Source organism: Oenanthe melanoleuca, chromosome 20, assembly GCF_029582105.1.
Source record: "Oenanthe melanoleuca isolate GR-GAL-2019-014 chromosome 20, OMel1.0, whole genome shotgun sequence".
In the NCBI taxonomy this organism is placed as follows: domain Eukaryota; kingdom Metazoa; phylum Chordata; class Aves; order Passeriformes; family Muscicapidae; genus Oenanthe; species Oenanthe melanoleuca.
In genome coordinates this window covers 13,809,468-13,835,707 of record NC_079353.1, presented here as the reverse complement: position 1 = coordinate 13,835,707, position 26,240 = coordinate 13,809,468, and the positions used below count along the sequence as shown (strand labels likewise).

General features: G+C 40.0%; 1 protein-coding gene across 6 annotated transcripts in view; it reads left to right on the top strand.

The window, feature by feature from the left end:
- PHF20 (PHD finger protein 20) overlaps positions 1–26,240 on the top strand; it is a 59,633-nt gene that overhangs the window by 13,625 nt on the left and 19,768 nt on the right. For 3 of the 6 annotated variants that reach the window (XM_056507609.1, XM_056507612.1, XM_056507608.1), the window contains 9 exons: positions 2,972–3,143; positions 3,353–3,437; positions 4,144–4,223; positions 7,817–8,204; positions 8,554–8,661; positions 9,734–9,919; positions 10,696–10,875; positions 16,767–17,045; positions 23,941–24,114. In XM_056507609.1, coding sequence (XP_056363584.1) covers positions 2,972–3,143; positions 3,353–3,437; positions 4,144–4,223; positions 7,817–8,204; positions 8,554–8,661; positions 9,734–9,919; positions 10,696–10,875; positions 16,767–17,045; positions 23,941–24,114 — 1,652 coding nt within the window. The remainder of the gene's footprint in view (positions 1–2,971; positions 3,144–3,352; positions 3,438–4,143; positions 4,224–7,816; positions 8,205–8,553; positions 8,662–9,733; positions 9,920–10,695; positions 10,876–16,766; positions 17,046–23,940; positions 24,115–26,240) is intronic. The other 3 variants (XM_056507613.1, XM_056507610.1, XM_056507614.1) reach the window with 2 other exon arrangements.

The window sequence follows — 26,240 nt, the reverse complement described above, 5'->3', positions numbered from 1 at the left end:
TTGACTGCACTAAGCTTGTCCCTTCCTACTTCCAAGGGAGTGGGGTTTCATAGCAATTCTGATTTGGTATGTAGGAAAAGAGAAGGGAAACAAACTAGTCTGGGGAATTTCCAGATATTTACCACTTCCCAGAAGAGGATCGTTTTACATTTGTCTGCCATAAACCCGTTTTCATACTGTTTGCTGTGTTTTGGCAGCTGAAGTCTGAAGTTGCCAGTCATTGCTAACCGTACTCTATTCAGTTCTTTGAGCTTTTGATTGTCACTTAGGTTCTTAGAAAACTGATGCCAGCAGTTTGGGCATCTCAGAGATTTTCCCTTACTGTTTAGCCCGTTCATCAGTCCTTGAAACATAGGAGCTTATCATTGCTTTCAATTTGAGCTGGAAAAGTAGGTGTTTTGCCCTCCCTGTGTGTTGCAAGACGTTTTCTCTGATTTCACAGTGTTTAAGATAAATATTTAAATCAGTACCATTTGGGGTTTTCTTACCCAGGATTAGTTAGCTGTCTTGAATACTCATTGAGTCAGCTGAATACTTTGTGGTTTGGGGGAAGTTGTGGTGGGCCACCCTGGACATACCTCAGTTGTACTCTGGGGCCTTAGCCAGGCTTCAGCTATTGGCCTTTCACTTTGTATATCCTCTCATAGTATGTTTTTTTAATAAACAAGTCTGAATTTCTTTTAAGTTACCGCTACCCCTGTGTGTGTTGGCAGGCTGTTTGGAGGCAGTGTATAGATAATGCTGTATTACTCTTCTGTTTGGATCTATGGGCACTTGTGCCTCCTGATGTGGTGTGCTCAGTTCTGCAAAAGGTGTGGGAGGTAGGAAGCTTGGCCTGTCTGTGTGTGGTGCTCAGGGCTGATGAGAACCTGTGAACCTTTCTGTTTGTTTTGTAGCTGCCAGTGTTCTCATCTGAAAGGAAGGTGGTGTCAAGGAGAGGTGGTTTGTCAGAGTTCATGGGTAGGTCTAGCACAGCTTCTGATAGTTTACTGCTCCAGTGAAGAGCACTGAGTGCTTACTGATATTTGCTTCAGAAAGAGAAGATGCTGAGGCTTTGCAGCATGTTCTCCATGAGCTGAGAGCTCTAGCTCAACCACACTTACTCAAGTGGACTGAAATTTGGTCTCATTCACAGATAAGTTTTTCTTGATGGTGTTGACTCCCACTAATGAAGTTGGATAGGTGCAGATGGTACTGATGTGTAATTCTGGGATGACAGTTCTGGTGGAGAAAGTTCCTCCTTTTGCTGGACATGGAGCAGGGAGCAGTCTTGCATCATTGAGTTACTTGGCTCCTGTAACTCGGCCTTGTCTCATCTCAGTGGTAGGAAGTGGGCTGTGCTTCCCAGAGTTGGTTATCTGCTTGGACAGGATTATTGATACTGAGTCAGCAGTCTGTCCTCTTTATCAGTGTCCCTCTTCATCACTGAAAATCTAGAGAAGTCCTGGGGGTACTGCAGTCCCAATGGCAAGAGCACCCTTCTGGCTCTCTCTTGTTGAGAGGATCTGGGATTTCTTACCTGTTTTTGCTGCACTCAGGTTGTAGGGAATGGGATGCTGACTTTTGTCACTACCTGTATTTAGTGATATCCAAAAATAATCTGTTTAGTAGAACTAGGTTGTGACTGACTCTTGTCCCCTCATTAATTTGTGGAGGACAGTACTTGAGTTACCTAAATGTAAAATATCTTGACTGTCACAGGAAGAAGTTTCTTTTTTTTCCAAGAAGTTGGTAACTAGTTACAGATGTTGTTGCCTTAAGTATTTCCCTTTTGAGTTCCTGTCCTCCACAGCCTTTGCTGCATGCACTTTGGTAATGCAGTGGGATGAACTCATGGCATAGCTTGACATGTGTGGCAAGTGAGTATTAAGCAAGGCCTTAGTATGTGTTTGCAGTGTAAGTCTCCAGCACTGCCTGTTTGTAATTCTTTGTGAAGTCATGACTGCACATGTCTTAGATGTGCTGGAGGATTTCAGTTGTAGGTAGATTTGCTTTCCCTTTGTGTAGGATTGTAGAATGGTAGCCTGGTTTGAGTCTTAATTCTTACATGTCTAGGCTTTACTGTTGGCATCAGGCTTGATCCTTTGGAGATGCCACTTCTTCCTGCAACTCACTGTCTTTCAAGTGTGTTTTACCAGGTAAAGGATACTTGTGGATTTGAGTTTTGTCATCAGCCCTTTGTTCGAGAATTCACAGAGGCCTTGTCCTTCTTGCAGAATACTGAAAACACCAACAAATGGAAATTTTCTCTTGATGTTACTGTTGTGGAAGGGAAAGCATTGTACTTGGAATGTTACCTTCAGCTGAGATAGTGAAATAGCTGTGATTCTGTTGAAATACTTAAGTTACAAATTACCAATGCAATTTAAAGAAACAGAGTTTACAAGGTCTTCCTGATCAGAAATGTTTGAATTTTACTTATCTCAGATTCCTCTCCTTCTAATATACTAAGAAATTTATATTTAAAAAGCACAGGATTGTGCAGATGAAATTTAACTTTGAGAAGCTAAAACTGAAATTACATTTTGTGTGCCTGCTGGGTTTTTTGTGCTACATTGGGTAGATGATTCATGATGGTTGGTGATAAGTATCTCACAGAAGTGAGTGTATTTACCCCCAGGTGTTACTCTTGAGAAGAGTGAACTGAAACTATTGATTTTGTAAAACATGACATTTCTAGATGTAGGGAAAGTCCTTCTGACTTCTGAATCTGTAGTTAAATTTCTTTTTCCACCCCAGACCAAGAACTCCTTAATTGTCTCCTTTTGCTGCAGCCAATGTATGCATTTGCTGTTCAGTTTGGGGTTTCCTTCTGTGCTTTGCTCCCTCATTTTGTAGCATCTTTATTGCTTGTACAAGTGGTACATCACATTAATAAGATTGGAGCAGTTAATCCAAGGTTTATTTGTATAAAGTGTCTGAGAGAGCTTACCTTACTCTTAGTTAAAATACTTTAATCTATCTTTACCAGGTATCCAGCCCACATTGAAGAAATTGATTATGAGGAGGGGAAAGTGCTTATCCATTTCAAGCGCTGGAACCACAGATACGATGAGTGGTTTTGCTGGGACAGTCCTTACCTGCGTCCCCTAGAGAAAATACAGTTAAGAAAAGAAGGATTGCACGAGGAGGAAGGTTGTGCAGTAAGTAGAAATTAGAGGACATTTGTGTGTGAAACATTTCATGTGTGTTTGTATCAATGATGACCTTTAAAAAGCTTCACTCTTGCTGTGTTGCCTGCTGTGTAAATTTTATGATTTCTTCTAAACATTGCAAAGCTAGTAATTGAGATGTTTTAATGAAGTTGTATGTTTCAGTAATTCTCAGATGAAGACACTTTAACTTTCTGTAGGGATTTCGTATCAATGATCAGGTGTTGGCATGCTGGTCTGACTGTCGCTTCTATCCAGCCAAAGTGACTTCAGTTAACAAAGATGGTAAGGACTCCTGCTTTTGTCATGTCTAGTAGTATGTATTCCTATGTGCTGAAACCTTATTCTTTTGGTGGAGAGATACTGTAGCAGATGGAAAAATGCTGTGAAAAATCTCATTTTCAGTTATGTCTTTTAGTCTGTCATCAACTTTTTTAACCTTTTACCTTATATATGAGATAAAAACTTGCTGCTGGGATACCCAGTCAGTGGTTGCTTTAAGCATATATATATGAGAGAAGTTGATTCCTAAATTTGTTGTTACTGCCTGTAAGCTGCAATAAAACCTATTGTCAGAACTGCAAAACCCCTTTAAAAAGCAGAAGGGGAGGGGGAACTGTGGAGGATTTGTTCTAGTGCCAAGCTTGCTTTAGATTGTTTGTGTTGTAAGTTGGAGAAAAGGACTGTGTAATTATATATTGGAGTATTTCCCCAAAAATATTTTGGGGTTTTGTGAGTAAGGTGCATGTGAGGAGCAGCTCTAAGATTAGACACAGACACACCTTTATTTTGGCCAGAATTGTTTTGGGTAACTTTGCTGTGTCTCTCTGGCCTGTGATAGGAGCTCTGTGTTGGGGGTTCTAACAGCACAGGGTAAAGCAGCTTTCATCTGGAGCTAATGGTGCAGCTGGAGAGTCTTGGAGCTGTTAGCTGCTGCTGTGTTAAATAACTTCTGATCTTTGAGCTCTTATGCTTTGTTTTCATGTTTTAGGTACATACACTGTGAAATTTTATGATGGTGTAGTTCAGACAGTCAAAAACATTCATGTCAAAGCTTTTTCCAAAGATCAGGTGAGTATGGTGTTTGTGCAGCTAGTATTCTTAAATGAGCACTTCAGGTGGCTAGGATAGCTGGTGAATTATAAAATGTGAAATTAATGAAAAACCTTTACTCCTAAAATACAGTGAAGTCTGTATTTTATAGTCTGTATATTTAGTCTTCTGCAGTGAAGTCTCTTAAAATGAAAAGGGGACTTCATTTCCCCTTCATTAAGGGGAATCCCTTAAAATGAAATGTGAATCTTTGTGGTATGATTTGCAAAGCTCTCAGGTTCTTTAAATGCACCTCATGAACTAAAGGAGTCATAGGTATATAAGTAAAACAGACTTCTGAAAGTTGTTGGAAGATTCAGAATGTTCATACTAAAGCTAGTGGTAAGGTTTTGAATCATGCTGTGATTATTTTTATGTTTGAGATAATTTTAAATATATATGTCTTAAAACTAAAGGAGTGACAACTGTGCAGTGAACAGAAACAATTCTTTCCCAAAGTAACTGCTTAGTATTCATGAGACTTTTAGAGAACATGGCTATTAATCTTTCACCTCAACTTTGAGAAAAATCAGCTTTTTTAACTATTCCTTGTTTTCCTTCTGTGGTTTGGCTGTTTTATGAGCACTTCAGCTGCTCAGTGCAGTGGTTTCAACCTTCAGTTCATGATAAAGTAGTAGTGAGCCATTACATTAAAAAAAAAACAAACAAAAAACCAAAGCAAAAGCAGCTGTCCTGCTGATGGTGAGAAGTTCTGCCCTGTACTTTGGTTTTCCTGTACAGGCATGTAGGAAAGGCTCACCAAGTTCTGATCTTGAGTAACTTGACTAAAACACCTTAAATACCTGCTTCAGAATAATTTTCATTCAAGCAAGGTTTTAAGTTTGGTCTCTTGCCACACATTCCTGTGTAGTAACTATAGCCTGTGGGGTTCTTTTTGTCATGCTCCCTGCCATTAGTTTTCTTAAACTTTAGGTTTGATCAAAGAAATTGACTCTGCCCCCCCATCACAAATCTTAAACACAGATTCCAGTAACAAATGTTGTCATGGTACAGTTTGGATTTGTCACTGTTAGGTATGCCAGTCCTCTGGGTTTCTGTATCTGCCAGGCTGGGAGGGAACACTATTTCATATTTGCCATAAAGTGCCTTTAATAGCTTTTAAATGGTTATTGTGTGTGTTGGAACCTTGACTAACACTCACAGGTGAACTGCTGCAGAATCTTTTATTTCCATAAGAAGTGTTTTTATGGTATTTAGTGTTAAATAAGTGTAGTTGAGCAATCTGAAGAAATATTCTGCATAAGGAAACAAAAATATTTTGTCTCTCCTTTAGGAATTTTCATAATTCTGCATAGCTTTAGAAAGACTCTGAAAGGAGTTTTTGGTTTGGTTCTTTTTTGTTTTTTTCTTTTATCTTTTGTCCAAGAAGATTTCTCTTAGCCCAAGAGAATCTCCTAAATTATAGTAGAACATTTTTTCTGTCCTTAGTATAGAAAAGCATAAAGTGAGAATTTCCTAGTGAGCTCTATTTATACAACCAGAATTAAAGTTAAAAAAAAAAAAACAAAGAACTCTAGCCACTGGTGTGCTGAAGATTGAGAAAAACAGGTGTAGCAGAGGTGTAGCAGCATGTTGGGAGTGGAGGGGAGGTGTCAGGTTCCTTTTTTTCTGGAGGAGAGATTGGAGTCATGAAGGCACACATGGCTCATACCTTAGTACTTGTTAAAAAAAAAAAAAAAAGGCTCCAAACCCCACAATTCCTGAAGGAAGCAACATAAGCAGGTCATAATTTCTTTACTTGTAGTGTTAGTGTGCCCCTGTGTAGAGGGTGTAACTGGCTGTGTTGAACAGTGATGGTGAAATGCTAATGACCCATAGCAGTGTGAATGTGGCCTTGCAAGAACACAACTTCTAAGAGTTCAGTGACACCAAGAGGTAATTCAGACACTGTTTTCATGATTGAGTTGCTTGAGAGCATTGTGACTAGCATGGCTTATGAGTGTTCCAGACCAACATACTTGATTCAAATCAGATGGTTTTGTGAGCACCAAAAGTGCTGAAACCTGATTGCCTCAGGGTTGTTTTTTGAGTTGGTAGGTGTTTGTTTGTTTGGGGTGGGATTGTTTTTTTGTTTTGTTTTGGGTATGGTTGCTTGGTTTTTTCCCCTGATGTTTCAGTTGCTGCTGAAGCTTCTCCCTTAAGGAATTTACAGAGTACAAACTTGATGGTAAAGGGGTGCTCAGACATGTGAAAGACTTCCTTCCTATTTACTTGTCTTGTTTTCATGAAATATACAGCAATTTGATTTCACCTTTTAAGCTGACTTTTTTTTTTTTTTTTCATATCTGTACCAGGTATGGTTGAAATAATACCACAGATGGTGGAGCAGATTCACCATTTTAGTGCAGCAGTATTATTTCTTAAGGCACTGGTCTGAAAATATGTTAAAAGGTATCACTTCATGTAACCATGAACCACCCCAGGAATATTGGGATGGGAAGAGACAAGATGTAATGCAGTACAAGGAAACACTGAGTCTTGAGTGGATTCTCAGAATTCCATATGGCTCAAATGACATGTTCCCCTGTCTTTTCTCAAGAAGGTGTTGGGGTATTTAGCCTTTCCTGTCCTTGATCCTGGGTCAAAGTTGAAGATCCTTGTGCCCTGTAGAGCTGTCTGGGAAGGAGCATGGTTGCTTTTTAATGCTTCAGTTAGGCAACAGGAAGAGAGAAGTTGAACTAAAGGCAGTGTTGACATATGACCAAATATAAATTATTAATTCATGTGCAAAGCTAGAAGGTTTCTGTTCTTCTGGGGCAGCCTGTAGCAGGATTACTGGAAGGGGAAAAAACCATAATCAGCATATATCATCCTCCCTGCCCCTTCCCAGTGGTGTGATAGAAGGCCTGATCACAAAAGGGGAAGGGCATGGAGTATAGCAGGGATATACTTGAATACTGGGTCTTCTTCCTGGCCTGGTGTACCCAGTAAGAACTGTGGGAAATGGGCTGGCTCAGTAGTGTGCTGGGTGGGGGTTGTCAAGGATTTTCATGTCCTCTCATGATGAATAAAAATTTCAGAATAAATTTTAATTTTAAATTTAAATGTTCAAATTCTAACATCACGTGGTTCCTGATGACTTTGCTGATTGCAGTTGCTTTTCATGACTCTGCCTAGCAATTTCAGCAGCAATGATTAGTGCAAGCAAACTGTGTGTCTGTTTTGAATGAGACTCTTCTGTGAAAGGAAAAGAGTTTGCATTAGAGTGATTGGCTGTTTTCTGTGCTCCTGACTCCCACTCTTTCTGCAGTGTCCCAGGTAGGTTTTATGTAGTACTGCACAAGCTAGTAGGGACCTAGCCTACATCTGGGAACAAAGAGCAGCCAAGCTGTCCTGTTGTTGTGTGGTGAGGAATGGCTTTCTTGCTTTGTCCTTTTCACATTGCACAGGTCATTCACCAGTTCTAAGTTTTAATCTGTGGATTGCAATAGAGTGTGTACTTTTGTCACTTGAAAAATTGGACAGAAATGCAGGGCTGCTGAATGCAAAGGGGAGAGGGATGGCTTTTAGACTGCAGTGGAGTGTGTTTACTGTCATTTTCTTTATTCTAGAATATTGTGGGTGATGCTAAGCCTAAGGAAAGAGGTAATGAAATTCCGTCATCTCCTGAAAACCAGGAGAAGTTTAAAGAGCAGAGGAAAGCAACAGGTAGTGCAAAGAAAGACGAAGATGAAAAGACATTAAAGACTGAGAAACGAGTTAAACAACCTGATAAAGAGGGAAAATTTATAGTCATCTCAGAAAAAGGCAAGATCTCAGAAAAGAATATATCTAAGAATGGAAAAGAAGATAAAGAGAATATATCAGAGAATGATATGGAATATTCAGTAGATACACAAATTGAGAAGAAGCCTGAGAATGACAAGGTAAAGAGTCCTCAGGAGAACGGGAGAGAAACGAAGCGCAAGCGTGGCCGGCCCCCAGTAACACCTTCCACGGGTATGTAGCCAAGCCTGAATGTTTGGCACCTGCCAAAGCACTTCTGAACTTGCCTAAAGGAGTAAGAGGTGTCTTGCTCTTTCACAGTCTAAATCTCTAGAAACTTGAAATTTTTTAAGTTCATTTTTGCTCAAGACCGCCAAGAACATACTGAAGGGGGAGCTGTGTTGTTTGGTCAGAGATTAGATTTAGACAAGTAACCTGTAGTAGAGTTGAATACTGCTATGTGGGGTTTAGAAACCTGTTTATGCAAGTCCAGTATTTTAGATGGTGAGTTTTGGGAATTTGTGTTGAAGTGTTTCACAGCTTTGTATTCAGTCAGTTTTTCTTCTGTTACCTGAATCTGTAGAGCCAAGTTGTCAGACACTGCAGCCCATAACTTTGGAGTTACGATGTCGGAAAATACCTAAAGGAGGTGAAGTTCCACTGAAGCGGCCCAGGATTGAAAAGAACTTGTGTGAGTTTTTGGTATTCAGCTCTCACACTGTGTGTGTATAAATATGAAACTTCATGAGGCTTAATGGCTTGGGGGAGGGAAAATATGGCTGTGGTATTGATCTTGAACTATGATAGATACATTGACAATGCAGCACCTGGTTTTTCTTAAATTTGCCATTCATATGTGGCATCATCGTGCTGGAATTCCCCCTGAATCTTGGAAGTTGGTTTTGGATAAAGGAGGCATAAGTCATGAACCTTGATGCAAGAGTTCACAGATGTAGGGGTGGCAGTGATTACATTGCCTCCAATCTACAGAAGGATATAAAGGCCTTGAAAAGTGTTGTAGACACTCTTCAGTTACTAGATAGAGAATTAAAGCAAGGGCACTTTATTACTGCATAAATATTCATTATTCAGTATTTGTGTGAATTATTCAATATTCGATTAGTATTCAAATATTTGACTGAAGTCAGATAGCTTCTACTTCATCTTTGGGTGTCACGTATGGAGGCTGAAGAACTTGAGTGTGTTGATGAGGAAAGAAAATTATATTCTCTGTAGTAGTGTCATGACCAAGGAGATGAAGATCCAAAGAAAGCCCTTTCTTTTCCTTAATACCACAGTCTAAAACTCTTCAGTGTGTGTAGGTTATCCAGCTCAGTCACAGCTGTTTGTGTGTCTGAATTGTCTCAACTAACTCCTGATATTATGTCTGTGGAACAGCTTGTTTAGACCAGCTCCTCTGTAATGTGGCAAACACACCCCTTCTGCTCTGTAGTGCTTCTGTGTGCATTTTACTCAGTGGAATATTTTTTTCTGAGAAACTAGTAACATACTGATCTGTATTTGTACTTCAGATGTGTTACTAGAAGAAAAAAGTTGAGAGCTTTTGCTGTACTTTTATGCTTAGTTGAGACTCATTATTGTAGCTTTTACAAAGGCTTAATTATCCAGGCTTTTTAGCTTTTGCTGTTAGCCTTAATCCTTAAAAAACACTTTCAGGGGGGTCACAGGGAGTGAAGAACTTGAAAGTTTGTTTGTTTAATCTGTTTGTACTCCTTGTAACTTCATGGTACCATTAAATACAGCTGCTCCAGCTCAGGAAAAATCTAAGAACTCTTCAGATAATGCTGAGAGAGACCAGATCAGGAGACGATCTTCCAGACTCTCCTCCAGTATTAGCCATGAGATTTTAAACACAGATCTTGTCACAACTTCCACAGAAATTCAGACTTGGAAAGATGCAGTACCCAACCAAAATGAATCTGAGAAAGGTAAGTGCCTTCATAGTGTGCTCTGGGTTTTTGTGATGAAGTCATGTAGTTGTTGCAAGCTGTGTATTTGCAGTTTCTTAGCCTGCAGGTCCCTATCTGCCCTTAAAACCTGATTGCATCAGCAGTGCAGGGAAAACTCATGGGAAGTTTGTCTCTGCTGCCCTGATTGCTTTTGATTCTCTATCAGTAACCTTAGCATTTCCCTTGGGTGGTGGGAGCTTTTCCAGCAAAGGAGAGCTCCATAGGCTGTAAAAATATCCCAGGAAATAGTTTGGTTTGGGGTTGGTTTTCTTTTGTAGGGAATGCAGATTCTGATTGTGAAAATGAGATAATTTCAAAGTTTTAAGATTTTCAGATTGTAGAAGTAACAGCCCAAGTACTAAACTCAGAGTTCTCAGAGTTTAATCCTGCTACCAGCACTAAAAACATCAAATGGAATGCTTTTATGCTTGAACAGGGTGGAGTTAACACTTGTTCTCCTACCCTGTCCTTCGCTGCCTTTCCCTTTCAAGGCAGCTGTTGTAGTGGTTTGAGGAGATCTGTGATTTTCTGGGCTTTAAACAGTTAGTTAGCTTGTGTGTTTCTAAGCAGCTGTAAGTTTAGAGGGGTGCTACAAGTTAGTTGTATTGCAGTAATTTTGTGACCAAGGGCAAGCAGTCAAGAGCATGGATGGGTAGTTTTCTCCATTATAATGTGAAAATTCCCCCTCCCCCCCGGTGTTCTTTAGTATGCTTTTGTATACACTTTACTCAGTTGGAATTTTTTTCTCATTCTAGTCCAGTTAGAAATTCCTGTTGAACCTGACCAAAGTTTTGGTGAACAAGGATCACCTGCAAATACATCCCATAGCACAGCACTCAGTACAGATGCCAGTTTGCAGGAAGAAAAAGCTGAGGACACTGAGTCTTCCTCTGTTCCTGCCAGAACTCAAGAACCTTCTGCTGCTACAGGTTCAGGTTTTTCATATTTAATGTTGATGCATTTCTTAAGGAAACTGACACCAGTACAAATGTTAAAACTGTGCATTCTTGCAATTTTAACCTTTGTTGAAAATGCATATTTATATTCCTTGTGGACTCAATTTTAATTTTATGGTTTCAAGTTGGACAGCAATCTTAAAAGTGGAAATCATAAATCATAAAGGTGTAATACTTTCAGCATGAGTGATGAACTTTACAAATGCTTGTTTTCAGTGTTTGGAATTCTGGATTAAATTGAACTTAACACCATAAAAGGTCAGGTTCTTTTCTCCTTAATGTGCTGCAAGTATGTGGTGATATTACTGTTACTGCTGTTTGGGAATCCCAATTGTGCATTTTTATATCCTTATGTTTAGACTTGGAGGCTTTAGTGCAAATTTATTAAATAGTTCAAACATTTCAGTTTCCATCTTAATATATATATATTCTGCCTTCTCCTAGGTAGGGAGTGTTCTTATCTTACCTTTTCAAATTAAAATTTCCTATGCAGCTAGTGGACTGTCAAAACATGGTGCTGTCCTTTGATTATTTCTCATAGCTTTAATCTTTGGATCTACAGCTAACTGGGGAAACTTGAAGTATATATTTCCTAGTTAATGCTCTATCAAACAAGTTTAATTTGAAGTGTAACAGAGCATTTGGAGAGATTTATGGTTGCTCAGCATTGCTGGAGTAATGTGTGTGTTGTTTGTTGGTTATTTTAAATTTCCCTCCTGTTTGTACATATCATCCTTCACTCACTCTGGTGTAACTGTTCAAGTGACAGGTGCCTCTAGGCAGGATCTGCAAATGCCTCTGAAAATCACCAGTGGCTTCTGCTCTTGTGGAGGGATAGATATGTTACAGAGCCCAGGCATGCTCCTAAAAACAGCTGGTGTTGGAGCTGAATGAACACGTTTATGGTGATTATCAAGGGAACAGATATGCTCCAGATAGAACAACTGTGTCAGACACTTGTGTTCATTATGTTCTCAGTCTGGCATGTTCAAAAGAGATTCAGGATTTGAAAGGGGCAGAGTACATTGCTGGAGAGTAGGTGGTGTGTGGGGTAGAAGAGTGTGTCTGTTGCCTGTGAGTGCCACCAAGTACACCATGGAAGTTAGGCATTGGTAACTCTTCATACTTAGAACAAAGGCAGTATTGTAAGCCAGTATTACCATTATTTGTCTGTAGACTTTTAATTCTCATCACTCAGTGGGAATTAATTCTCTTCCTGTAGGAAAATACTGTAAAATCTATCTTTTCCTCATGTGTTAGTGTCATTTTGGCATTGTTGAGTAACACCTTCTGGTAGTATGGATTCTTACCTTGCATGATGTATAGAAAGAACATGGTTTTTATAGCATTTGAATATCAGGGATTTTTAAGGACACGAGCACTCCTTTTAAGGGGTGTTTTTCTATTCACTGGTTGATAGATGATTGAAGATTCATAGTGGTTGCACACATTTATAACAGCAAACTGGAGTCTGGAGTCTTCCTGTGACTGAGATGTTCTAAAATGTAGTATGTTCTGAAAGGACAATATGGCATTGCTTGTCAAAACTTAAGTTAGTTTTTTAAAAGTCTCAACAAAATTTTGAATAATTACATGTGCTGAAAGATTTAAATCCTGTTATGCTGGCTTTTGGCACCTCTGACCAGGGACCAGAAGTGGTGATCAGAATTTAGCTAAATCAAGCTGTATTTCCAAAAAATACGTGACAGTCTGTTGGCAAACTTCTGCAGCCAGTTAAAGCTCTGCATATATCTGAAAATAGACTTAGAAGCATTCCATAGCTGTTCATGTGAGTTTACCCTTAAAAATTCCTTTTACTTAAAGGGTGAGCTGCCTTTGCTTTGCACAGGTCTGCTGTCATGTTTGTAATTGTATTTGCTAGCACTATTGAAACTACTTATTTGCATAGACATGCATCAGGGATTCTATTGCCTTGTACTTACACCTGCTTTTCTAATTTTTTTCTGTTAGCTTTGTGTTTCGGTTAAGGACCTTTTCATCAGTTTGAGAGAGCTGCTGTTTATCCTGCAGCTCACTTCAGTATGCTTTAATCCCTTCAAGGTAGCATGAAAGTTGTATTTTTGAGCCTAACAATATATGGTAGGTAAATAAATCCATCCTGCCTTGTTCACAAAGCTCTCTAGGGTGAGGCACCAGTCAGGTCAGTGTTTCTGTTACTGTCAAAGTGCAGATAAACCTTTACATCCCCCCACCTGGCCCCTCCAAAGGTGTGCTCAGTGTGAGTGGTGCATGGCAAGGCTCACATGCTTTACTGCCCAGTGCAGCTGCTTTTATTGGTGCCCATTTGTTTCCAGCACAGGGGGAAACTGCTGAGTGGAGGGCCATGGGAAATAGTCTTGAGTAGTTCTTGCAATGTCAAGTAATGTTACAGCTCAAAACCCCACAAGTTTATAAATATGCAGTGATCAGTGATTATTGATGCCCTTATGTATTTCTTACACCAGGCATCTCCTTCTGTGGGTTCTGGATGCACTGGAAATTCTTGGGTGCTGTCCCTACCTAAATCAGCTGGAGCAGAGCAGTTAAGCAAGATGGTTTTTGTTTCACAACTGAAATACTGAAAGGAAGAGAGTTTTTGAAAATAAAGGAAGAAATGTAGTTTGAGAGCTGAAATAATGACAGACTTGTGAGCTCAGGAAAAACAGCACAAGTTGAATGAAATAACTAATTAGGGAGCACATTGACCCAGTTATGTTGAGTGGTCCAAAGTATAGTGTAAAAACTGTCAAACATGTTTATTACCATGACCCATCATGAAGATAATGCACCAAAGAACATGAGTTTTAGAGAGTTTCAGTGTGTTTAATTTAACAGCAAGTGAAGAAATCATTTGATCTCCACTTAATATTTCTTTGGAGACCAGGAAATAAGAGTGAAGGTCTCCTCATTTTAGCAAGCAGTGGAGGTCTGATAGCTCAAAACTGCAGTAAGGCCAGCTTTAAGTGGGGGAAAATGAAAAGAGTTCTGTGCACTCCTGGTTCCTGGATTGTTTACCTGGGTGTTGCAGGAGATGCCACAGGATGGCAGACATTCAGTCAAGGTACCATGCTGCTGCCAAACATTCCTGTTCCTGCAGGAGCCATGACAATAAGAGAATTGGCAGTGGGGTAAAAACACCTCTGGTGGAAGCTTCACAGTGTGCATTTTGCAGTGAACTTAAGTGCTGAACATGGTCATAGCTTGGGTAATTCAGCCCAGTGAGAAGTGGGAAGGGCTGCTGACTGGAGCTCTGAAGGAATGGTTTTCTCTGTAGGGAAACTTAAAGGACACACTGATGTTTGACCATGAGTTGTAATGGCTGACTGAAAAGCAGATGAGGAGTTTGAATTCTCATTATAATTATGGGAGAAATAGCAAGTGTCAATTTACCATTCACTTTGTACTCACAGAAAATACCCACCAAACTCCTTTGTAAAGGCAAGTGCCTGAAAATCTGAAGACAATACACCAAACCTGTTTCTCTAGAAAGCATTTTAGTGCCACATGTTGTGAACAAAATTGTGTGTGGAAGGATGGTGGGTGTTGATGTAGGATGTCATTTTCAGAGCACATGGAGCTCTCCAGAGGCTCCCCTGGGTGGCAGAGTTGGTTGGCAGTTTCCTGCTGTGCCTGGGTGACAGGGACTTCTATTGTGCTATTGTAAAGTAGGAAAATGTAGTGATGGGAACGATTAAAGCTTTGTTTTAAATTTTGTGGGATGTCTGTATTTTTATTACTCTGAATACATTCTTTTTGCACATTGCAGTAAGTTTTTTGTCTGCTTCCTTTCCCTTTGTCCAGTGTCTTTGTTACCCCTATTTCTAACTCCAGCTAATGCAATCTTTTCCTTTTCTAGCTTGTAGCAGATCAGTTAGAAGCCATTCCCTGTATCTTCTCCAGACTCTGTCCAGCTCAGTGGAGGGGAAGTGTCCTGACAGTTGTATGATGGTGGAATAGTTTCCTTTGCCATCTTTGTAATGTTTTTTGAAGTCTTTGGATGGCATTATTCCCTTTGCTGCAGTTGTTTTCCAGCTTCATGGTGGTTATTGAATAGTAATAAGTTCTCAGCATCTGTAGTCCCAAATGCTGGGTTTTTTGCCTTTATAGTCAAGAGAACCTTTCTGTGTTTGCTCTCACTAAACCCACAGGCCATTGCACTGAGCCTTCCTGAAATACTTTTTTACTTCCTGAATGCAGCTTTTGATGGTCTGCAGTATATTTTGGTGTTGGTATTGATAAACTTTGTCATTCTGCAAGTGTGAGTCTGGCTTTGCTGCAGTCTTACTGATGTTCCTGTCAGCATGTTCTTAACGTGGCTATGCCACAGTGTCTGTCTCCTCGTCATTACCACTGTGGAACATCCAAAGCTAGTGTCTTTGTGCTGTTTCCTTCTCCAGCTTCACTCCATATTCTTTTCAACTTGGTGTTGAATATGGCTTAATTTTCCCCTATGCAGCAGGGTGCAATTAGTTGTGTTTTCTCCATGTTAAAGTTTGTTTGTACATGGTACTAAGGGCTGGCTGGGCCTCAGAGCTGTCTGGGATGTTCTCTGCACTGTGACAACCTGTCTGCTGCTCAGAAACACCATTTCTGTTACTGCATGCTAAAAACTGGCAAACAAGCTGTACATGTTTTTCCTCCAGGATTGTGTTGACACTGCCTTTCCTTCTGTTCAAAGCCTTACTGCACTTACAGAAAATCTTACTCCTGTTCATAATATTTCTGGCTACTTTTGTCCATTGTTTACAGCTACTTCTAATACAGTATCTGAATTTTTGTTCATGTGCTGCATCCCTTCAGTTTTAGTCACTGTTGCTAGGTTTGGGTCTTACAGTTAAACACTTGTTTCTTAATCCTGAAAATAAATATGGAAATAACACTTCAGTACTGGCAAAGCAAATTGGAAATTGTATTTGGAAGCTGTTGGGTTTTTTTTTAAATACCCCCCTTCCATTGTCTTCTAGCCAGAGAAGGACTTTTCAATGCTGTATGTGCATTAGTGATGGATAATTGCCTAGATCTGTTTAGATCTTTTTCCTCATTTTTAATTCTCATGTGTTGTACTGAGTACAGATACTAGAGACAGAAATCTGATTTAATTCAAAATGTTCCTTTTGAATGTTTCTTAGCAAGAACATGAACTAAAAGTTTTATGAAATTCATGATAGGTACTGCCCTGGGTTGCACAGCACTGCTCTGTGGAATAGATGCCTTAAATTGTTCTTACATTAGAATCTTTCCTTGCTTTTTTGAGAAATTAAGTCACTAATAACTCATAGGGAACATTTTGTAACAGATACAAGCAATTCTGGTTCTCATTGCTGCTTAAAAATTGAAATAAATTTCAATTTTACTTCAAAAATGTTCTGAAGTACTTCTGAAGTGCTGAATGTTCTGAAGTGCTTCTCTTGTGTTCAGTAGTAACAGGGCTTTGGTGGTGGGACTGTGCACCCAGAAGGCAGGTGGTAAAGTAACTGTAAGCACAGAAGCAGAACTCTTTTCTTGTTGCACCAAAGGTGTGAATAGTTGTGAACAAATAATCTTTAGAGTTTGGACTTAGGGATGTAATTTCTGTGTGATTCAGTCTTTTATCTTCAGGAACACTATACAGTGATATCAGGTGTTGGGCTCAAGGAAGCAAAATACTGTAACTTATAAAAACAGGTTTTATGAGCAGTGTAGGGTAGAGCTCTCCCTTTAAAGCTACTGTTCTTAAAGGCAAATAAGGCATTAACATTTTATTTTTAGCATTTCATAGCTAATGTGTGTGAATGCATAATTACTTAATTTCTTTTTGCTGTTTAAGTTTAGGAAACCTTTTGGTAAATATAGCATATGCATGGGGCAATTTATCTGTTTTGTTCTTACAGTAACAAAACCTTGTAGGAGAGCAGATTTTCTTGCATCAAAAAAAGCTGCAGCTGTTGACCAAGATCACAAGTTTAGATGCAAGTTCTTGGACTGTTCCAAATCCTTCCGCAAAGCCAAGCTATTGCATTATCACATGAAATACTTTCATGGAGTGGAGAAGGCTGCAGAATCACAGCAGAGCCCTGTAAAAAGAAATATTCAAACCAGAGCTTCTTTGGCTTCTGAAAAAGCTAATCAAGAAAGGTCAAAAAGAGGACGGAGCACAGCTGGTTCACTGTGTAAGTATGGTGCTGATCTTTCTTTTTTTAAACAGCAGCAGGCAGGACAGGCAGAAAACACCAGAAATCAGTTTTCTTTTGGGCTGAAGGAGTTTCTTTTAGGGCTGTGTCTTAGCATGTTTCTTTGTGGAGAAGAAGCATAATATGTATGTACATCATGTTGTAGAAAGGTATGAGGATGTTCCTTCTTCTGGAATTCCAGATCATGTTCTGGTAAAGATACTCCTATGCAGCTTCTCTGATTTCTCTGTAGCAGCTCACTTGTTCCCTTTTAAAAACCACAGTTCTCTGACTTTTACTTCATTTTTTTTTTCTCTGGCTTACAAATAGTATTGATTGGAGACTTCTGTCCTTTTCTGTATTAGAGAACAGTTTGGGTACCTCCAGTTCTCTCCTATTTCTTCCTTGTCTTTAGGTTTTGACTTTACTTACCTGTACTTTACTACCTTCAAGCACATACCTGGCTGGAAATCCAGTACCAGTTTCTGAAGTATTTACTGTTCTGTGGGATGAAAAATTTAGTATTTAACAAGTGCAGTTGTTTCAGCTGTGCTTGAAGATTTTCACACAACAGATAATCAGTAGAAAGGAATAAAAGCTTAGTGGTTAGCCAAAAAAAACCGTGAGTTTTAACTGCTTTGCAGTCTGCAAAATCACATTCACTTCTGTTTCACCCTCATTCTCTGAAGCACTCTCTGCCTGGCATGACACCAGAGTGGCAGTCTAGGTCTAGTGTGAACTGCAGTGGTTGTTGATAACCTGTCCAGACTTGGCTCTTGTGGACTGATGTCTCTGTGTACTGCAAGTCTGTAAAACTAGTCATGTCTTCTGTCTTTTCACTGAGCTTTTTTATAAAATCCATCTTTCTCCTTGCTGAATTCCATGATGCCTTTTGTCTTTGCAGTTGATCTTTCATTAATACTTTAAGAATTCCAAGGTCTTGCAAGTTGCTCACAGGTCTTCAGCTCACTACAGCAGGATAGATCCTGCCTTACTTTGCTTCACAGCTGCTTTTCTTAAAGAGTCCAGAAAATGGCTTTTCATTTGAGGTGCTACTGCTTGTTCTTAACAGGATGAGTGTGACTTTACATACTGTTACTACATGTGAACCCCAGATACTCCTGTATCTTTAAATAATACAGAGCCATGAGCTTGGATTGGGTAGGGAAAGAGTTAAGTGCATTAGGCTGTAAGGATTTGTATGCATTGTACTCTGCATGCAGCTTAACTGAACCCAGTGTTGCCTGGGGGAGCATACCTGAGATAAGCAGGGTGTGAAGACTGGCTGCTGACAGCTGCAGAGTGATCAGAACAGGCTTTGTGCATGTCTTGGGCTTTTCAGTAACCAGACTTCTATTTGCCTCTTTAAAACTGAGTAATTACTTTGATTTGAGAAGTTGTTTTATTGTGATTGTCTTGAATGCTAGTGGCTCAAGATCTTGACCCCTCCACTTATCCTTTCCTCCAAGTTCATGCAGTCAGATGCATCACCATCACTGGTAGGTAATTCCTTGTTGAGCTGAGATGTAACTGTATTTGCTTATTTTATCCCTCTAATTCCCATTTGTGGATGGATACTTCGCACCTGAATCATTTCCATGAGGTGCTTCCTAGTGGCTCTCTGCAGAGTACCTGGGGTGTGCTCACAGCTGCAGAACACTGCCTAAAGGTGGAAGGGGGGCTGGAAAGTTCCTAAGTCACCTTCACAGTTGAAGCCTGCTGCTGTGGAGCTATAGTACATTTTTTCTTGATGAAGAAAAGCAGTTTCATTATATGTTAGTTATTTGTCTGATACTAAGTGCTGTTGCTTTCTAACTCAGTGTGTTCTTCATTTCCCTGGTTTTTGTTTGGTGGTGCTAGACTATTGAAAGCAGAGTTAATGAGGTTAGTGAGCTCTTTCTGTAGTATTTGAAGTTCTGTTCTTGTGTCCTAATGGCATATAGAGAAATCCAGCCTTCTAGGCCAGGCTCATGTCTACTGAACATTTACAGCACCTTTTCCAAAGGCTTTTCAGGAGGTACTGCTTAGAGTGAAAGCTTTTGAATCCATAATTTAGTCTGGTATGTGGTGGGTATTCTTTTCATCTTTACAATCCTTTTGTGAGCAAAAATTCTCCTGTTTGAAAAGAATATATTTAAATAATTTTACCTTTTGGTACAGATGTTCTTTTCTTGTGCTTCACTGTATTAGGTAGATTTTAGTGCTTAAGAAATGGAGGTAATTTCTAACAGATAAATCTTTCAGCAATCATGATTTTTGTTATTCCATAAACTTGAAGATGCTCTTGCTTTAGAAGCTTTGTCACACTTATCTCACAAGTTTTATTTTAGACTTTTGGGACTCCTTACTCTTTCTGCTACACATAAAATAAATGGTGGGGGTTGTCTGGTGCTGGATTTAAAGTGGAAATACCTATTGCTTCTAAAGTTGTAGGATAATATGCAATATTTAGAGCAGTAGGAAAACCTTTTCTTTGCATTGCTTAAAATTAAAATTTTAACATGTAGAAAAGAAGATGGATGTAAGTGGTCTTCAGTTGTAGGATTTGGGAAAGAAAAATTTAAATATAGTTGCTTTGCCTTGAACTGGAGAGTCTGAAATTACAGTTTCTGATAAATTGTGCTCCTTGACATGAGATCAAGGATTGAGTGAGCTGGAAAGGTTAATGTGGGACTGATCTGAACTTTTGAACAGTCTCCTTTTTCCAAAGGAGAATCTTGCCCTTGCAGTGGCACACTTGACAGATCTGTGAATTCTGTAGTTGCTCTGACAGAGAGGAAGGAGCTGCCATTGCCTGCAGCCTGTGTTTTACATATGCCTTACAGAATGACTGCGACTTCACAGCTACTGGGTGTGTTCAGGAAAGACCTTTCTTAAATTTATCAGGAAGCAGTATGAGACCATGATGAAGCAGACCTCCCCTAAGTGCATGTTACAATACTTACCTCCCTCAGTTGCTGCTCCTTTGGGCCTCAGCAAAGAGTTGTCCTTTGATGAAGGCAGTGGGTGTGTCCTGCTGGGCTCCAGGAGATGCAGGTTTACCTGCCCTCTGCTCTCAGCTGCATTACAGCTCAGCAGCTGCACTGCAGAGCCACCTGCAGCCTCTGTCAGCAGAATGGAGATGGCACAAGTGGATGTGAGTGCATAATGCCTCTTCTAGAGGCTTTTTGGCTCTGTTCTCCACATGGCTTCAGTGTTGGTCTTAGATGACAGTTCCTTAGATTTTTGTGCTAGTTCAAATAGAGATGCTCTATCAGAATTATAATTTGGAAATAAAATGGTACAGTAGCTGTGAAGATTTATCAGTTAATTACTTACTGGTTACTGTAATAATGAAGTACAACTGGATTGTGTACCCAAATGCCTTAACCTTAAGACAGGCTTTTTTCTTTGTGCTCCCTTCTCTTTTGCTGCAAAACCCCTTAGTTTATTGTTGAAGTACATCATCCCATACTGTGACTTGTGTCCTGCAGAGACTATAAACAATTTTCTCTGAAGATACCAATTTTCTCTTTCAGATACATCTGTCTGTCCATGTTATTTTGTATCAAGTGCCTGCAAAAGGTTATTCTTAATAATAAAGATTGTTTCCTGACCTATAAAAATTGTTTTTTCCTGACTTAGACCACTCCAAGGGCATGGGGTATAGAATAGCTTCATTTCTTTCTTTGTACCTGCAAGTCTCAATTTTGACATCTTGACTTGGAGTTTTTCTGGATTGGTGGCTTTCATCTTTTTAGTGAAATCTGTTCATTTGGAGATTTGCTAACATGTAGTTTGTGCCTTTTTGCTGAACATATTTCCTGTAGTCTGAAAGTGAAAACTTGAGTGCTTGCAGAGCTGATGTGCCCCCACATCATCCCCTGGCAAAGCTCTGCACTTGCTGGGTGCTGAGGATCTGTCAGGAGACACAAACCTCGTGAGCAAACAGGAGTAGCACAGAGGTGCCACTGAGGTGATTGGTGTGCAGTTAATGCTCCTGATAACCCTGAGTCCTGCTGTCTGCACAGTGGTACTGAGTTCATACCCATTGACTCCTAAGACATGGTTCAGGTGTTTTGGTCATAATAGAAGCTGAACTCAGTTTGAGACTTCAGAAACTCTGTACTAGTATTAGGCTTTGGTTTGAGGTCTGGATGTAGAGCAGTAGTCTCAGTCTGCTAAGCTGCTGCCACTCTGGGCTCTCCTGTGTTCCTTGCCATGAGGAAGAAAATAAAGGAGCAGGCATACAATTTGTAGTTTGGATACTGTAAAAAAATCTGTCCCTCTTGTGGAGTCCATATAAAGCTCTTAAAGAGGGGGAAAAAAAGACGTTTTGTCAGTAGTTTTAATTTTTTTACATAACCTCATTTTTAGAAAATTCTGCCTACCAAAGTTAATTACTGTATGTCCTGTTACTGTATAAATAGCTCCATGCATGAGTTCTTTACATGAATGATGTAAACAAAATGGGTATTTGGTCCTTCCTTGTGTTACTGAGGAGAGCTGAACTGTGTATGGGTGGAGCTGGCAAACTTGTCATATTAAAACATCTCAGGCAAGTGGTTGTCCTTAACAGCTGTTCACAGGTGAACCTCTGGCCTCTTGTGTAGTGGTTGTCAGGTTAATCCTTTAGAATCTTTCCTATTTCCTCTTGATTCTGGCTGACTGATGCCTCTGCTAGGCAGTGGGATGTGCATAGTGATCTACAAATGTGGATTTTTTCCTTGCAGTGGGGAAGATCTACATAAACAGTCTGTGTTTGCAGAATTGCCAGTTGTATTTGCCTTATGGCAATACTGCATTTGATTTCTGGGGGGTGGCTGTAAGTCAAGATGAAACATGGTCTTTCAGTTTTTGAAAATACCACTGGAAGATCTCAACAAGTGATCTCATAGCTGTTCATGGTAACTTTGGCTCACAAAGTACAGAAACCCAGTGGACACAAAATACAATTTTGTTCCACCAAGAGCTTGTGTGCAAATATGTCAGCTCCCAGGAAGGAAGCTCAGAGGCCTTATGCTATTGCAGAGTGCAGGCTGGTGGGATTGGGGTGGCTTTGGTGACTTTAAAGTTATGAACTTATGAAGGCTGTCAGGTTTGTATGGATTTTTGTATTGTAATTTTGAGTTTCACTGACATGGTGTTGTGATATTATTTTGGAAAGTTATTGGAAAGACAGGAAAGCTGCAGAAAAGGTTGTTTATGTGACTTTTCACTCTGTACTGAAATACACCATTTGCATTAGTAAAGTTTGTTAGGGTACTGGTGTTCCCAAAGAGGTTATGTAGTACCTGAATATTATTTCTCAGCTACTGTGTACCTTGGGGAAAAGTTTTCTTCTCTTTTTGTCATTAGAACTGAGGCTATCTTGACCTCTAGTCATGGAAGTCCTCAGAGGACTCAAAATAGACCTGACCTTAAAACAAATAAGTAAAGACAGCACCAAAAAACCCAACCAAACAAAAAAATAACCATGAAACCTCTTCCTGCTTATTCTTTCAAGAGAACTCATGTTGCAAATGGAAGGGCATACATATACATGTCCATGTATCTGTGGTGATTTATCAAGGAGAATCTTCTGGTTCAGTACTTGTCCTTTGAGGGAAATACACACCTAGTGAAAGGCAGCAGGGAGTTGCCTGTCTGGACAAAAGGCATCTTTTAGAGAGCCTTGCATGGTAACTGGGTTACTTTCATTTCTGTCTTTTGTGGCTGCTGTAGAGCACTGGGGCAGATGACTAGGAGATAAGTTTGGTTGTGGAAATAGTTGCAAGTGGCTTTTCTTTTTCGTTTGGATTTTTTTTTTTCCTTTAATTTCTAACTTCCTAGAGAGACAGGACCAGGGAAAATGTCATCAGATTTTTGCATCTTGACCTTTATTTTGTCTGAAGAGATCCACATGATTCTGAAAGCTCTACAGTGACAAGTCTTAATGTGCCTTGTTATTTCTTCCACTTGAAATGTTGATCAGCTTGGGGTGCTTGATCCAGTTTCTTCTCCTAGGTGTGCTCTCTGGGACTCCTTCCCTTCTCTTTTCAGTCACTCTCAGGTTCTGCTCACAATTGTTTTATTGAAGGTTCTAAGTGTGGAATGTTCATCTTCAGGCTAGAAGGAAGTTGCCTTTCTTACACTGAACTTTTGAGATTGGTATGATGATAGAACTGGACATTTTTTGATAAATGTTAGCAATCTGTCACCTTAGCTACTGGGTCTGTTGACCAAGATACTTGATGTAATACTCCAAAATAACAATGTACTGGTCTTGTTTAGTCTGCTGCCCTACCTGCCATGCAGCTTTAGCTTTTACACCTTCACTGCTCTTCTTCTGTCTGTCTTTCCAGGGGTCTTTCAGTAGGACTTTTACTTGCATTTAGGAGGATGAAATGTTGACTTAAGTTAAATAAAAAATGGAATCTCAGGTGAAGCCATGTCTGCATCCTACAATTTTTATTAACTTTAGGTAGTGATCCTAAATTCTTGCATCTCACTCTTGATCGAAACACCATTGTTGCAGTGTATATATTTAAAAACTGTTCTGTGTGTGTTACAAAGCTCACTTTGGAGAGCTGGCTGTGGTTCCTCTAATTAAACCAACTGGGCAGCTTTTCTCTTGGAGACACTAATAAAATTACCCAGCCCACATCTCTGCCAACAGAACTGTTTCTCTCCTCATCTTCTCTCGAGGTCACAGGTTTTTCTGGAAGTAGAGAGCTTTGGGGAATGCATGGACATCCCCTGTTTCTTTTTTAAAGAAAAGCCCCTCAACAAATCCAACGAAAGCACTGGAGGTTTTAGCCTTTTTGTCAGGGCTAGGACTGAGTTGAGCAATGTCTGATCAGAAAAATTGCACGTGGACTGCCAGAGCTGCTGCTGAAGTAGACTGACTTGGACTTGGTCTTTGTTCTCTTTGTAGATGCTCCTCCACACATAGCCCTCAGGAGTACCCCATATAGAGATGAAAAAGTAGAAAGGAGAAGAACTTCAGCTCCTGTGAGTGTGTTAAACAGTCACCGCCATTCTGTTAGAGCCCAAGGCAGGAAGCACCTGGCACGAGCGCTGCGGAGACCTCGGGAGAGAGCCCAGCATGGTATGGCTTCTGTTAACTGGGGTGCAGCCCAGCTCCTGGGGGCACACACTGAGGAACTGGTCCTGTTTTGTGTGCTTCACTTAGCACCAGCTCCTGGGAGGGACACACACTGAGGAACTGGTCCTGTTTTGTGTGCTTCACTTAGCACCAGCTCCTGGGAGGGACACACACTGAGGAACTGGTCCTGTTTTGTGTGCTTCACTTAGCACCAGCTCCTGGGGGGCACACTGAGGAACTGGTCCTGTTTTGTGTGCTTCACTTAGCACCAGCTCCTGGGGGGCACACTGAGGAACTGGTCCTGTTTTGTGTGCTTCACTTAGCACCAGCTCCTGGGGGGCACACTGAGGAACTGGTCCTGTTTTGTGTGCTTCACTTAGCACCAGCTCCTGGGGGGGCACACTGAGGAACTGGTCCTGTTTTGTGTGCTTCACTTAGCACCAGCTCCTGGGGGGGCACACTGAGGAACTGCTCATGTTTCATGTGCTTCACTTAGCACCAGCTCCTGGGGGGGCACACTGAGGAACTGGTCCTGTTTTGTGTGCTTCACTTAGCAGGAGTGATTCCTGTCAATACACGCCATAAAGTGTCAGCAGTGGTTTTTCAGAGCCATTTTGTAAGTTTTCATGCTGCCTACACTGGGGTCTGTTCTTCCCAGTCACTTGGTAGTATTTATAAGATGTAAAAAGTACTAAAATATTAAAGGTCCTGAAAAGGTTGTAGGTCTTAATTCTGTTAAAGTCCTGGCTGTCCAAATCATTAAATATTTGAAGTAATGTTGTACTTACTGAGATACCTAAAGTTAAAAGAGGAGGACTGGGATGGGCATGAGGCACAGTGACCTAGGGTAGTATGTTTTGTTGGATTTGTTTTTTTTTCAATAGCATTTTGACCAATCTGGTAGTCAGCAATTATTACTAGACATCTCTGAAGAACTTCACAACTTTAACTATTCAGTGGTATCATATAAACTTTGTTTGTACTGAAATTTTCTGTAGTGTTGGTGGGTAACAGCCAAATGGGATGGGCAATGTGTGTATACACAAACACACATGCTCATAGAAACAATACATTTATTTTAGTATTTTGTATGTATATAAATAATATATAAATAATTTCCAGCATACTCCTAGATTACTACATCACCACTTTCCTTCAGATGTTGGTAAGAACTTGAGTCACAGATGAGAAAAACACAAATAAAATCTGAGGTCAGACTGTTATATCTATGACAGATAGTCTGTCACCTCCTTAGCTGCCTGTCTCTGTTCTGTTGATCATAGCAGACAGTGCTCAGCATCTTGTTTGTCCTTGGGCATCCCTCACTGCCCTTCCTTGTGGGAAGGTCTGAATGAGATCCATCAGTGTCTCCTCACTGTTCTCACTCAGTGGGAACTGTCCTCTGTGTGAGTGTGGCATTTAGAGATTATAATGAACTGTCACAGTGGTGATGTCATGGTGAGCACTCATCCCAGTTCTTTGGAGTCTCTGCCATTCAGGGAGGTTGAAATCCTTTGTTTTTTCAAAAACAGCTCCAGACCATTTAAAAATGTAGTTAATCTGTGCTTAAATTTTATTATGTTTCTCAGTTTATCTTTGATCATGTGAATCTGTGAGGATGTTCCTAACCTAGACAAGTCTGTGTCTGGTCTTATTTCAATGAAAATTCATTACAGTTCAGAGCACTTGTAAGAAACAGCTTTAGACAACAAGATTGTTCATACCTGGTTTTTTTGAAGTTGCTGGTATAATGTTTGAATACTTGTTCTTTGAAGTTGTTTTTTTTTCAGGGAAACATGCATTAACTGTGTGTAGTGCATTTCAGAAGATAGCTGCACACAGGAATTTGCAAATACTTGGATTTTTTTCTGATTTTAAGACATCTGGGGAAGCTTAAGGGGACAAAGTGGATAAAGTAATGATTTCTTTCATATTTAGCTTGATATATTGATAGTGGTTGAGGAAGCTCTCCTTGTGCTTTGGATATCTTCAAACATATCCAGCAATCTGATCATGTGAATTTCAGTTTTCAAATGAATAGAAGCAAAATTTCCAAGCCTCTGTTGAGCTCAGTTATTCTCTTTGCCCTTCTGGAAGAATAAAATGGTAGAACTTCTTTGCATCCCTGT